This window comes from Strigops habroptila, chromosome Z, assembly GCF_004027225.2.
Source record: "Strigops habroptila isolate Jane chromosome Z, bStrHab1.2.pri, whole genome shotgun sequence".
In the NCBI taxonomy this organism is placed as follows: Eukaryota; Metazoa; Chordata; class Aves; order Psittaciformes; family Psittacidae; genus Strigops; species Strigops habroptila.
Window position 1 is genome coordinate 2,366,881 of NC_044302.2, and position 13,783 is coordinate 2,380,663.

Below are 13,783 nucleotides of genomic sequence, written 5' to 3' on the forward strand. Positions count from 1 at the left end.
CACAGCGGCACGTTATGGACAGTTTATTCTAGTGAAGTCTGTTTTTCAGCTTGTATTTTATGTTCAGCAGCAGAGATGATCAAAGGTGACAGCAGAGTCACACAACAACTACACCCTCCCAGCTGCGCAGGGGTTTCACTATATACTGACTGTCCTGGCACTGAAGGGACAGCCCTGCACTCCTGCCGTGCATCACAGCACAGCGAGAGGTGGCTTATAAAGACTCCACAGGATCTTTTTCACCCTTAAGAACATGTACACCACTGCTGTGTACAAGACATCCTTCCAGTGGATTAGACGTACCCGACTCCTAATCACTACTACCCTGCTGAGAATCAATTTCAAAGTCCTAAGGAGTTCTCTTTCCTGCATTAAAAACCTCATTAAAAGAGCCAACATAGCCAATTTTTGGTTAACAGCAGCACAGAGATTCCCTATTCAGTATCTTTAATTCTGGAAAAGGGAACAGGTCTGTGTCCAAAATAAGCCTTTCAAGTCCTCCCATTCCACATCAGGAGTGGGCTTCATACTGGTCTCAGTCGTGGTTCCTCCTCTTCCTCATGGTTTGGTGGCTGCTGGGGCATTTCTTCATCTCTTGTATCTTGCTTGTCTCTCTCTGCTTGAAGCCAGCTCTGAGGAGCTATCATTTTCTTTGGCCCGTAGGGTGGAGGCCCAATTAAAGCTTCAATGTCATCATAATTTATCACTTCTTTCTCCAGGAGGGCATTAGACAGCTAGAAAGAGTAAACAAGACATAATGAGGCACAGGGGTTTGAAAACAGTCTCTCTGAACTGATCTGAACTCTCCCTGCCAGCCCAACACAGATCTCAACATCTGGACCCTGACTACCACAGCACAGATGGGGGGACCCCAGAGCCTGCAGAAACCACCTCAGCTCTCCACCTTTCATGAGAGTATATTTATCCAGGAATACAGAGCATGACTGGAGGCAATAAAACAAGCTCTAAGGAATGATTCCTCAAGTCAGAACTCCAAGAATAACTGGAGACAAGCCCTTCCTGCCACTGTCACTGCACCTGTGGCCCTGCCTAGGATGCCGAAGTAGCAGCACATGAGACCACGGTCAGACCCGCTCGCAGTGACAACAAAGAGCTGTCTGTTCCTGCAGGCGTGGGCTGAAGGTCAGCAGAAGTTCCTCTCCAGAAAAGCTGAATGCTCTGGCTCCTCTGCCCAGCAGAAGGGCCGCACTTGAGCAGCAGGTGGCTGCCAAACATGGAACTGCTCAACTCTGCTGACAAGATGCAACACACTGGCCTGGCAACCGAAACATTTACTCTGTAGATGCTTTGGCTTAACTTAAAAGTTTTTCTGTGATGAGCCTCTAGCAAACATCTGACTGCTGTTAAATGAAAGCAACAGAACAGAGGAGGCCTGCAGAGAAGAGACCCCCTAACAGAGTTTGCCTTCAGAGTGCTCCCCGGGCACTGTCCTGGGGACAGGACTGAGATATGGCCAACAGCAGGGTGCCTGAGCAAGCCAGCTCTGGCTACCTTGCTACGCACAGAAGATCTGCAGTTGTGTAGCTGAAGGGGTTTTTGCTGTTGTTGTCATTGTTCTTGTTTGTTTAAAAAGACGATTTAAATAAAATAATTGTTTTATTTGCAAAACATGCAACACTGAGTTGACTGCTGGTTATTTTGGATGCTATGGGCCAGACTTCTGAAGGAAAGATCAAGTAGATACACAGGGTACTGCAACCCAAGTGCGGCTCAGCCCAGAGCAACAGGTACAGAGCTGCTGCTGAGCTGGTGAGGACATGCCAGAGTGACTGGCGCAGGGACTGTCAGGACGCAGAAGGGAGGAGGCAAAGCTCTACTTCTGCAACAAGGATTCCTTATTATATCAGGTATCAAGGAGCTGGCAGGTGAAAACTTCCTGGAGTCTCCAGAAAGCATGAACCAGCACCAAGCAGCCAAGGTGACAAGTCCTATAGTCTTTCATCAAAGCCAGAAACCACCCACCTGATTCCTGTGCACCTACAGGACCCGGAAGGATGAGCTGTTCCTGCATTTATGGGCTTCACAAGAACAGTCAGTCTGCTCTCCAGGAAATTACGCTGCCAAGAGGCTAGCAGAGAAGTGCAGGTGAGGGACACAGATTCCAGCACTGATCACTTACACAGAGCACTCCTACTCCTCTACCCTGCAAATACCAGCTGGTGTCTAAAGGCAGACTACTCACGGTGGAGAGCTCACTGTTGGAAGAGCACACATTCCTCCCTGCGCCTTCTCCTGATCTGGGGCATCTGCAGTACTCACTTGTTCACACCATAAGCCCCAGCATTCCCTCTACAAGACTTCGTAGGACCACAGAGACACTGTGATAGCTGAGCTTGAGAGCACAGAAAGGAGCAAGGCAAAAACACCCCAGGTGAAAAACACAAAATCACCCCTACCCTCCCTCCCCTCCAACTTACTGTTTGTAGCTTGTCCCTGTTCTCCAGTAAGAGTTTTTCTGTGCGCCTGTAAGCCTGAGCCACCAGGACTTTTGCTTCCTAAAAGACAGTAACAAGGAGAGAGAGATTTGGAGTGCAATAAACACAACATGTGGATAATCGAGGGATAGAATCTGCAGACTGAGACAGGCAGAAAGTGGTTCCCATCAACAGAAAATACAGATAAACCGTATGAAAACCAGCCAGAGGAGTACTCGTGGTAAGGAACAGTCAACTCTCCAGTAGAGTCCCAGCTGGTGGGAAACGCAGTGTAATTAAGAAGGCTGTCTGGTAGCAAAAGATGCAGCTCAGCACAAATCCCAGGGAAACAAACTCACTTGAAATTCACTCCCCAATGGCTAACAGAAAAACATCAACTGTTTGGGTGCAAGTTATTTGCTTTTCCCCCCCGAGCTGCAGAAAGTGAAGAACAAAACCAGGAATGTGTAACCAACGGCAGCCTTACATGGTCCATCATCTGCTGAAGTCCCTGGCTGAAAGGGCGCCGACCAATTCCAGGTGCACTATCCAGGTCTGGGAAGGAGACCTGCCCAATGCTGGGCACCATTCCGTACTGCTTCACCATAGAGTAGGCTATCTTGGTCACTTTCTTCAGGTCATCCTGTGCTCCTGGGCAAGAGAGACAAACACAGTGCTTGCCAGCTCTGAGCTGAGTGCAAGAGAAGCACATCCTCCGCAAACATGCATTCTCCTAGTCAAGAGACCAGAGGACCCACAAGAGCCCATGGAGGTGAACACTCCACCTGCTGATGGACCTTTCTACATGTACTGCAGGACCCATGCGTGATCGAGTGAATCTACTGGTAACTGGCTTATGTGGCGTGCTTACCTGTCACTGCCACCCCATTTGGATATAACTAGCTGGAAACACGGCACAGAAAACCCTAGGCCTTGCCATAAGCCAAGAGTCTCACTGGGTAATTGCATCTGTGGCCTTAGGCTTCGGGACAAGTCTAAGACAACACAGTGACAATCAACAGTGAGAGACCTCCACGCTCACAAATGCAAGCCTAAGATCAAATCATGCAATCTGACATTTCTTCTTCTCAGTGTGGGAAGCCTTCATTTCTTGCTCAGCTCACCCGTGGACAGAGCAAGCACAAGATCAGGATGTCTTAGTACAATCTCCAGGGTCTGTGTCAGGTCTGGCTCCTCACCTGTAGTGACTTTGTTAAAGGTGATGGCCTCAGACACTCTCCCTCCCAGTGCCATACACATTCTCTCCATCAGCTGTTCCTTGGTGAAGAGGTACTGCTCTCTTGGAAGGATCTGAGCGAATCCGAGAGCGGCGTTTGTCCGAGGGGCTATGGAAACCTGCAACACAGAGCAACTCGGTTCAGAGAGCAGAAGAGCTCCCACCTACAGCAGCAGAAAGAGAACAGGAAGAGGCCTCCATTCCCAGTGAAATCTGTGGAAAGCTATGAGGCAGGCTGGCCTACAGAGACATGGCCAAGGACTGCAGTATGTTACCATTCCTGTACTGAAGGCTCTGCCTCACAGCTATAGACATTAAGCTCTCTGCCACTTTCTGCTCAAGAAATGGAAAGGAAATTGTCCTTAACAGCAAGCCAGTGGAATCCTGAGATTTAGGAGTTGCTTTGGAGAGTATAAGCCAAAGAGTTCACTTCACCGTGTTCCAGAATCACTGAAACTACCTGGAGAAAGATAGGATGTCTGCAGAAAAGTAAGAGCCATTTCCCACATGCATTAAAAGAGAGTAATTAACAACAGTCCAGCTCAAACAATATGTCGTTCAGAGTGAATGTGCTGCTGGTGGAGAGCCAATGAGCTGTCTCCCTTGTCATTTCCACTCCCCATGTCCTCTCAGCGTCAAGGCTTTTTGAGAAGGAGATGTGCATGGGAAAGAATACACCCTGGGGTGCCAGAGAGGCCTTTCCCTGCAGAGAAGGTCTTTTTCAACCTAAATGACTCTATATTAACCCTTTATTTTGCTGCACTATTCACAGCTCACAGAGGAGAATTCAACACAAGTACTAGAAAGCAATCAGCAAATCTCAGACAGGAGAAGCCCAAAAGACTCTCTTCACACTCAGTGACAGGCTTCTTTGCGGAAGAGCTGGTGGTGTAGTTACCTTCATCACAGCCTCGGTGTGCTCCAGCAGCCAGCCAACCAGTGCATGGCCTGATTCGTGGAACGCCACAACCTTCCTCTCTTCTGGTGACAAGATTTGACTTCTTTTGGCAGTGCCTATAGGAACACAGACAAGGATTCGATGAGATTGCCAGCAATAGGTGCAACCAGCAGGGCGTAATCTTGTGCTCAAGCTAGCACAGTCTGGGGCTAACAGCCAGCAAAAATCATATTGCACTCTTGTCTATGGAGATACAGTAAAAAGCCCTTCAATTACGTGCTGTGGAAGAGGTGCTCTCTTCCCCTGCAGCAGAAAGCAATCCATTCCTGGACTGCTTGAAAACGCTGTCAAAAACTTTCCCCCCCTTTCCTCCTTACAACAGACTTAATCATTCGACAAATAATTTAACATTTGATTAGATCACAGCTCTAGAACACAAAGCTCTGTTCTGTTCCCAGCTCTGCCAAAAGCATGTCACAGTGTATCTCTGCCCAGGGACAGATCTGCAACAAGTCACCCTACCATTTGGAAAAACAAAACAAAAAACAAACCAACAAACCCCAAAACAGAGACTAGCTAGAGTGTCGTACTGATTTTGCCGTATGGTCTTTCTGTCCCTTAGGCAGAATATGAGAGAAACAAGATGTTGCATTATATATGAGGTCCCAGTTGAGATTCTTGTGCATGAGGAGTGTTCACATCAGCAAAAGACCAAGAATATATACAAAAAATCTTTCTCCAGACCCTGGAAACGTCTCTGATTACACATGGCATGCTCTGCGTGAGCTTATTCCCAGGCTCCTGAGGACTAGCAAATTAAGCCGTAACTCCCACTTAATACTTCCCCCAAAAAGGTGATTTTCAAGAGCGTTTATTTTCCAACCCAGTAGTCTGCAATGCAGAGCGAGTCCAATAAGGATTAAAAAATAAATGCTGAATGGAAGTAAGACTTCTAGCACATAGAAAATATGTTAACTACAGAATATCCTGCATATCAAGCATTTACTACATCTCTGCATGTTGAATGCAAAAAGGTACCAGTACTTTAAAGCCAATGTCTCCACACAGTGCCAGCAGCAGCAGGGGGTAGAGCAGGCAGAGTCAAGAGCAGCATTACACCAAGCTTGCTTCATGTCTCGGAAAACAACATTCTATTAACATTAATTTTTAAACAAAGTTAAGAGCTTTATTAAACAAGGAAACAGCAAAATTAGTGTGGCAGATCTTGTAAAATTACTGCTCAGAGACCCTGGAAACCACTGTTTCCCACAAGGCATGATGGTGATGGAATAGCAAATTAATTGCGACAGCCTTGATTTTTATCAGTCAGTCCCTCACCCTGCCTTCAGCAGTGTGTGTGCATATGCCTGTATGTCGTCTTCTGTAGAAAGATGTATATATATACTGCATGTATATAGACACACACATATATATATACACACATACAGACACTTAAAATTCTGGAATCATTCCTCTTTCAGCCCACCAAGGAGGGAGGGACTGTACTCTTCTCAACAGCAAACACAGTGTGCTTACAAAGATTATTTCTTTTCCTACATAAAGTTCATCTCCAGGCAGGAAAGTTCTCTAAAGGCCTGTACTTACTGCATTTAGGAGACAGAACTCAGGAAACAACTCTGGTGTATCTCTGCTGCCCTTACAGAGAGGACACAAACACCACCAAGAAACCAAGCTCCTCTACATCTTCTAAAGACAACCCCTAAAAGCTTCTTTGCGCTCAGCAGGTTTCCTCCCTCACTCCCAGGAGACCTGACTTATTGACTGCTTTCTGTTCCCAAACTAAAAACACAATGGGGACTACCACAGAGAAAAGTTCTTACTCCTCCCTTACAGCAATACAAAGCTTTAAGGCTGACAGAGCCTCTGGACTTGCAAAGTTCTCTTTTGATTCCACACCACTTATTAAAACCAGAAGCTTATAATGGAAAGCACAGTAATATCTTCATTCTTTCAAGACAAGCTTTATAGCAACTGAAATGCCCTCTGGATTGTGAAACCCAGAAGCATTCCTATTACATGGCAAGGGTACATTCAATTTACAAGCCTGAAGGGTTGTTTGAGGTCTTTTAGACGTAGTGTACGGAAAATAGCCAGGTCTCACTAACATGAAAGAATCCCAATTCAGCAACAAAAAGACTTTAAGGCCTCCTACGCACCACAGAGCCTTGGGGAAGCATGTCAGCTTGTCAGCAGTGAAACTGCTGAAGCCCATGCCCTGCAAAGCCCCACCACGTTAATCCCCTGTGGCCTTGCTTTTTGCCTCACCTTCCAAGTCTGGGGAACTAAGGCAAGGATGGAACTCAGAAAGAAAACCCAAGTGAACCCCTACAAGTTTGGTGCTTTCTCTTTTGCAGATGAGAAATAAAGTACCTCTTTCTCCAGCTGATGAGGACTTCTATGTTACAACTACAGTCATCTCGCTGTCAACTCCTGGGAGCTGCTTGGTACAGCCTGTGCTTTGTGTGAGTGTGACCACAGTTACCAAAACCAAATCCCTTGGAGTGCTTTGAAGGGGCAGGTGAAACTGTCAGGAATTTTCTCAAAAATCTTCTCTTAATTGAGGAATTGTTTAGGCATTTTCTGATAAAGCAAACACTCAGGACTGAATTCCTGGATCAGGAAATAACTGACCTAGTACAAACATCCTGTTCCACACACTCTAAGCAAAGCACAGAATGCCACTCTGTTTGCCCAGGCTCACCCCCTGCTAACGACACTGCAGCCTCGAAGCACTTAAGTGTCTGATTATGAAAACCACAGCTTGGCTACAGGGCAGTTCACACTGAACCCCACCAGATTCAAATCCCTCAGGTGAAGTCAAGAGTTCTGGGAACTCTTTTTCCCTTCCCTATAATATACTGCTACAGGGTAATCTCCAGAGGTTCCTCTGTTGGCAATAGCACACGCAACAGGGAAAGGCCGACAGGATGTTCTCAGAGGGAGAACAGTACTCTACTGTCTTTCAGTTTATTCTGCCAATTCACCAAAGCCTGGGCTTTGAGACCAAACAGAAAATTCTCTGATTTCTTGCTGTTGAGGATGCGTAGCCTATTTGCTATTCATGTTTATGTAGCAGGTGTCCAGAACAGCAAGAAAAACCCCGAGATACTTCCACTCCTTTTCTTATAAAAACAAACCAAACCCCAACTCTTTTAAAACTAAAAAAGCCATACAGATTTTAATTCCCCTCTTTACTGTTTTACTACTGGCCATCTCCTCTGAGCTACGGGTTCAGGCTGCCTACAAATTTAGGAAGATAGATCCCTACAGGGTCTTGTTTGGAGAACTATCTGTGACTGTAAAAACCTAAAATCTTTAGGTCAGCACTACAGGACAGAGCACAGTTAGGACCCGTGTGTCTTCCCTGACTGTAACCCATTCACTTGAGCCTTCTCTCAAGCATGGCACAGACCAGTAAGACTGGAGGGAAATGAAATGCCTGGATCACTTACCTGCAATGACTCTTTCCACAGCATACTCAAAGTTGAAAGTATCGATGGATTTATGACCTTCTCTAGCGGCATGAAGAGCAGCTTCATTACATATATTCGCTATGTCAGCTCCTGTGGACAAGAGTTTACAAGAATTACATTGGATTTGTTACATGACAGAGATTGCAGGGGACAGAAGAGGCAAGAACAAATCTTGAGAAGGACCTAAACAAGTCAGCTAGCCTGCACTTTTTTGCTCCCTGGGAACAGAGAGCAAACCTAGCCCATGGTGTTTATGTTGGATGTGAACAATGCAACCGCTTGGCAATGAAGACTGCGTTGCCACACGGAGGGCAGAGTTCAGTTCAGATCAGTTAGGAGGCTAACGCCAAGGCTGGCTCTCAGCAACAGGGGAGTGGGCAGTCCGGGCTGGCACGGGCTGCTGTTCACACAGCGACCGCACAACCTCTGTGCGGAACAGAAAGAACATCTGTTCTGCGTTTGTGTGTGTGGGTGATGGTGGCGGGGGGCTGCTGAAAGAAGTCACGAAGAGGCAGTGTGCTGGGGCCTGTTAGAGGGGAAACCCAGAAAGGATATTCCAGGAACTCCACATCAACAGGAACTCTGGAGCCCCTTGCTCAGCGCTGTTTCAAATTCCCAGGGACCTATCCTGGAAACAGGCTCAGTGCAGGAGCCAGGCAGAGTTGTTCAATTTCTACTCTGACCGACAAAGTAATTCTATTCATTCCTCCTATCACTTTCCTGGTAACATATATCAGCTTCAAGAGCTTTCCCCCTGAAGTGCAACATCTCAGCCTCGACAACAGCTTGGATAGGAGCACGAGCAGTGGTTCCTCCCTTTAGGAACTAGGAACCCGGACATTATAAAAGTGTATTTTCCTATCCCCACACTCTGCTAGTCCCAGAAATTTCAGAAGATTGCAAATAGCCACGAACAATTGCTCAACAGAGCTCACCAGGGAGCTGGTTCGGTTCCCACTATTTCCATAGAGACGGAGAAGGCTTGGAAAAAAAAAAAAACCAACCAACCAAAACCCGTTAGACCCAAATAGTTAAAACTAAGCAACCAAGAAGCTCCAACATGAACTGCAGAACTAGTGCAGAAGCAGGCAGAGCAACCTCACTGGGACACAGCATGTCATACCACTGAAGCCTGGCGTCAGTTCTGCAAGGTGCTGTGAGTAGAAGCTGGCATCTTGGATCAATTTGAGGCCCTTCAGGTGCTGCTCAAAGATCTCTCTTCTCTCCTGTAAAGAGCACAGAACACCTGAGCCCAAGCAAACCTTCACGACGTGGCAGCTTCAGCGCTGTCCCTCGCAGGGAGTAGGGGAGGAGCAGACCTCTGGCAGCTGGGACACGGTGGCATTGCCACCAGAGGGCAGGGCTGTCCTTACAGTGTAGCGTGCTCCAGGAGCCCCGGTAAACACCCGGCTCAAACACAGAACAGATGTACAGAGGCTTACCGTGAGTCACTGCTTTCTCTCCGCGGGCCACTCTCCTCTCCTAACTTTCACTCTGATCTGTCTTAACTTTTCTCTTACCATGAAAGCACTTGCAGGAAGTAGCTCTCACTGCCTCTACCTGTTCCCTCACACGCTGCAAACTGCAAACCCCATCTACCAGCTCCTTCACCAGAGACCATTTCCCAGACGAAGGTGGGGGTGAGATGACGGCTGGCAAGTAGTCAAGGAGTGACTCATTCAGCTGGTCCAGGAGATCCTGATTAAAACAATGGGCTCAGTTGCCAGGGTTTTTCCCCTTCCTCCTTCAGGACAGCTGCACAGTTCATGCTTCCGGTGGCAGATTCTATCAGGCATTTAAGGTATTTTAACTGAAAACTCTTGAGGACGGCAGTAAAGCACAGATGGGAGAAGAAGAGCCTGTGCTGGCAGAGCAGATAGATCTTTACTGCAGCTGAGCCTATTCCCAAAACTCTATTACAAATGTCAACACAGCAGACATGGAAGACTCCTAGCAAATGGATTTAAAAAGCACTCAGAAGGAGCAACTCACTTAACAGGCTGCCTAAAGGAAAATGAGGAGCCTTACAAGGATAGTGAGGACGATAAACCTATAGAACAAATGGTGCTCAAGGCACATGACAATTTAAGCTCTCATTCTCGTACAAGCCAGCTTGCCAATTATGTGGCTCCCTATTTCCTGGAGAGAAAACACAAACATAGTTCTGCATCTGCATGGCAAAGCAAACCTCACGGAAGAATTCACCGCCAAAGCTGGTACCAGAGCAGAGACACTTAAAAACAGTGAGTGGTCACTTCAGGGAAACAAGCAACTGTGTTAGAGAGTCAAGTCCTTCATCTAGAGCACGTAAATAAAGGCAAACAGAAGCTTACCAGCTCTACCTTCTCCAAACTCAGCTTTTGACTCACGAATGGATCGATCACCATCAAGGACTGAGAAACCTTAGACATCAGCATTATGGTAAGGACAGGGCAGCAGGTGGAATGTACCTGGAGTGTTGGAAGATCAATGAAGATGTGCCTGTCCAGTCTCCCGGGTCTCATTAAAGCATTATCCAAGACATCAGCACGGTTGGTGGAAGCCAGCACTATGACATGATCCGTGGTCCCCATTCCTGTAGTAAAAACCAACCAAAATCAAAGGTGGAGGTTTTCACCATGGCAGATGCTGCTTTTCAGGCATACAAAAAGATGGGGCATGGCAGGATGCAGGGAATGCTTTATGAATCTTTATCATAAAAAGCCAGAGGGTGTTTACAGCATCCTTTGGGGCAGCTGAGGCTGGCAAAGTGTCCTCCTCTCCAGCGAGGAGCACAAGACAGGAAGGAACCTCCCAAGTCACACAGGCCAGTCTCTGGTCATCACAGATAAATGAAAAGGGAATTTCAGAGTATTTAATAAATCTTGGCTTAAAACTTCCCCCCCCCCACTTCCTTTTGCCACATTTGAAAATCGCTCCAACTAGAAACCAGAACAGAACGTTTCTATTCTGGTAAGTTAGGAGATGCCTTCTCACCCCCAGGCTTATGTCAATTGCTGCTCTTTTAGCACCAGGTTGTACAAACAATGATGAAACAGCCTTTCCCTCACAAATATTTCCGTGCAAAGCCCTTTCAGCTTTCATTTACTTTTAGCCTTCAGTCACAGGCAGCCCACCAGGATCATCAGCTCAAAGAGGACACAGCTTTGCCACCCAGCAAGGAGCATGTTATAGCATGATTTAATCTTTGCCTTCTCACTCATCTTTTATCACTCAAAAGGTACCTGGGCATACTGCAGACCACTGCAAAGACCAACCCTGCGGAACTTCAACCACAGACATGTAGACAGACACAAAATACAACCAAATAGCTCTGCAGCGATGATTAGCACATGCTAGCTCAAACCACAGTCAGAGAAGGTTTTGTCTCCGGGTCTTAAAGATGAAGGAAGCACCAGGATTTAGCAGCTGCGTTTGAGCAGCCTGCAGTACAGAGGCATCAAAGGCAGACAGGGCTTCCCGGGGAAGCCAGAGCACTTGCATCTGGAGGAAGGCAGGAAGGGGCAGGCGGTTGTGCTGCTTGGGTGGGGAGCCAGAGATCACGTTGAATCACTGAACCACACTGCTTATTTATGACATTCCACCAGGTGCCCACAGGCCCCGGGGTATGAGTCACCTGCTTACAGCAGATTCGACAGCGCTGGCACACAGCAGCCTTCCCAGGGAAAGGACGCCTTAGTCCCATGCGCTGCCTGGGCTGCCAAGTCACAAGCTGCAGAGGCAGCTTTATGCACGTAAGCTGGGCGGGTTTCAGCTCTCTCCAGCTCCACCACAAGCGCTGCCAAATGTGTCAGCGTACAAGAGCTCAGCAGAGAGATTAAGGTTACAGGTAAGTCAGAGGAGTGGCTCTGTCAGCATGTGCTACAGCAAACCTCAGTTCTTCCTCCCTGCAGGATGCTGTCTAAATAAGCTCCTGGAGAGGATAAAGCCAGCCATCCTTCAAGCACGTATTACACTGCACTTCGGAGTGTAATAAATAAGCAGAGAGACTGGCAGGCACTTGGGGGATAGCAAGCTTCATTCACACGGCAGGATTAGATGGTACAGTACATTATCTGCTTTGCAGCTGGGAAGACTCTCTTAAAATAGGTCTGACTATTAGAACAAATGAAAAAAAAAAAAAAACCCAGAACCACTGAGAGCATCCTCCTCACATCAGCTTCTGCTCCACTTGCTCTCAAGCCTGTAACCCACTGGTGTGAAACACTGCTCCAAGAAATCTAGTACTGCAGGCTCTGATTCATATTACTGTTCCCAATGCAACATCACCTGGCACATCACAGGACTTGGCTTTCACAGGCAAAGATGTAGACTGTTCCTTTGGCTAAAATCCACCACCTAGGTCACATCAACAAATGAAAAACAGCTCTGTAAATTCAGCCTAAAGAGAGCCTTTGTATCTAGAGTGTTTACAAATGAAGCCACTTGAAGAAAGGAAGGAAAAAAAGGGTCTACTTGAGCTGGCAAGTGTTCTGCTCCCCACTGCCGCAGCACACTGCTTTGATGGGCATCTCACCCTCATTATTACACTGTGCAATCCTCTAGCCATTTGTTCAAAAGCCTTCTGGACATCATCTGTGAACAGTATCGTTAAAAGAGAGCCACCTTTGTGAGGGAAGCCTCAGAGTGAGAAGCTTGCATACAGCAAGAACAGGGGAGAGGTTTTGTCTGAGAACTTGAGGTGAAGAGCTGCTACCAAAAAACCTCCTGCGCTTTCATTTACACAACACACATCAACCCAGGACTGTCAAGCTTCTCCCAAATGCATTCAGAACAGAGGAGATATTTGGGTCACATTCCTCTTCCGCTTGTTTGTGGTTTGTGAGGGAAGATTCACTATTCAAACCAGGCACCTGTTTTGACAAAGACCGGAGTACATGCGTCACTCTGGTTTTTAGAAACAGCTTTTGTACATACAGGCTCCCTCCAGGCCCTCCCCTTCTCCCAGCAGATTCTTGGTGCTTCCAGAACACGATGAAAGCTGTCAGAGTGGAGGAAACCAAGGTCGCCTGTAGGAAGAGCACAATTACTGGAAAATCTGTGTACTAGAATTACGGAGTATCAAACTGCACATTCATTCCATGCAGCTGAGCAAAATGGCTTTTTTCTGGGTGTCCTCATCCTTCCTCCAGCCTGCAGAGCAGGTTCCATAGCGCTCTGACCCTCCTTTTCTTCTGCTGCCTTACCTATGAGTAATCTCAGTGGAACACATAAATTCAACAATCACTGCTGATGACTCAGATCTACTTTTGTGCATATGTTTTTTTTTTTTTCAAATTACTAGCTCACTCGGTTCTATGGTGCTGCTTTGCAGAACTTCAACCATCAATTCCAGAAACACAGCCAAAACAGAGCTCTCAACATTCCATTTCAAGGCTTCCTCTTTACAAGCACATGCCACTCCTCCACTTGCACTTGGATAGTGCCCCTAAAAAACCTTATTCAATATTACCTTGAAAACTGTCTTGCCACGATGCACACAGCACTTCACCCTTCGTTTAGGTAACACACTCTATTAGATAACATCGCAGCAACACGTGCCAAGATCACTGCTGGTGAGCACAAGCCAACAGTAAGTCCATGTTTCGTGTACCAGCCTGACAGTCCTTGCCAGCTGTCTCCCATCTGACACTGTAAACTCCTTGGGCTGTTTTTCTAGTGTGTTTGATAAAGCACTTAGCAAAACGAATGACTTAGTATCTGTATGAGACATGAATAA

At 46.9% G+C, this 13,783-nt stretch overlaps 1 protein-coding gene across 2 annotated transcripts in view; it reads right to left on the reverse strand.

Annotated features, from left to right (window-relative positions):
- Positions 1–2: 2 nt before the first annotated feature.
- Positions 3–13,783, reverse strand: part of SPG7 (SPG7 matrix AAA peptidase subunit, paraplegin) — a 30,644-nt gene continuing 16,863 nt past the window's right edge. For both annotated transcript variants that reach the window (XM_030512015.2, XM_030512016.1), the window contains exons 10-17: positions 10,515–10,639; positions 9,188–9,290; positions 8,044–8,154; positions 4,571–4,686; positions 3,635–3,791; positions 2,923–3,086; positions 2,439–2,516; positions 3–734 (exon numbers count right to left, since the gene is read on the reverse strand). In XM_030512015.2, the coding sequence (XP_030367875.1) occupies positions 525–734; positions 2,439–2,516; positions 2,923–3,086; positions 3,635–3,791; positions 4,571–4,686; positions 8,044–8,154; positions 9,188–9,290; positions 10,515–10,639 (1,064 nt within the window). In that variant the 3' untranslated portion in view covers positions 3–524. The remainder of the gene's footprint in view (positions 735–2,438; positions 2,517–2,922; positions 3,087–3,634; positions 3,792–4,570; positions 4,687–8,043; positions 8,155–9,187; positions 9,291–10,514; positions 10,640–13,783) is intronic.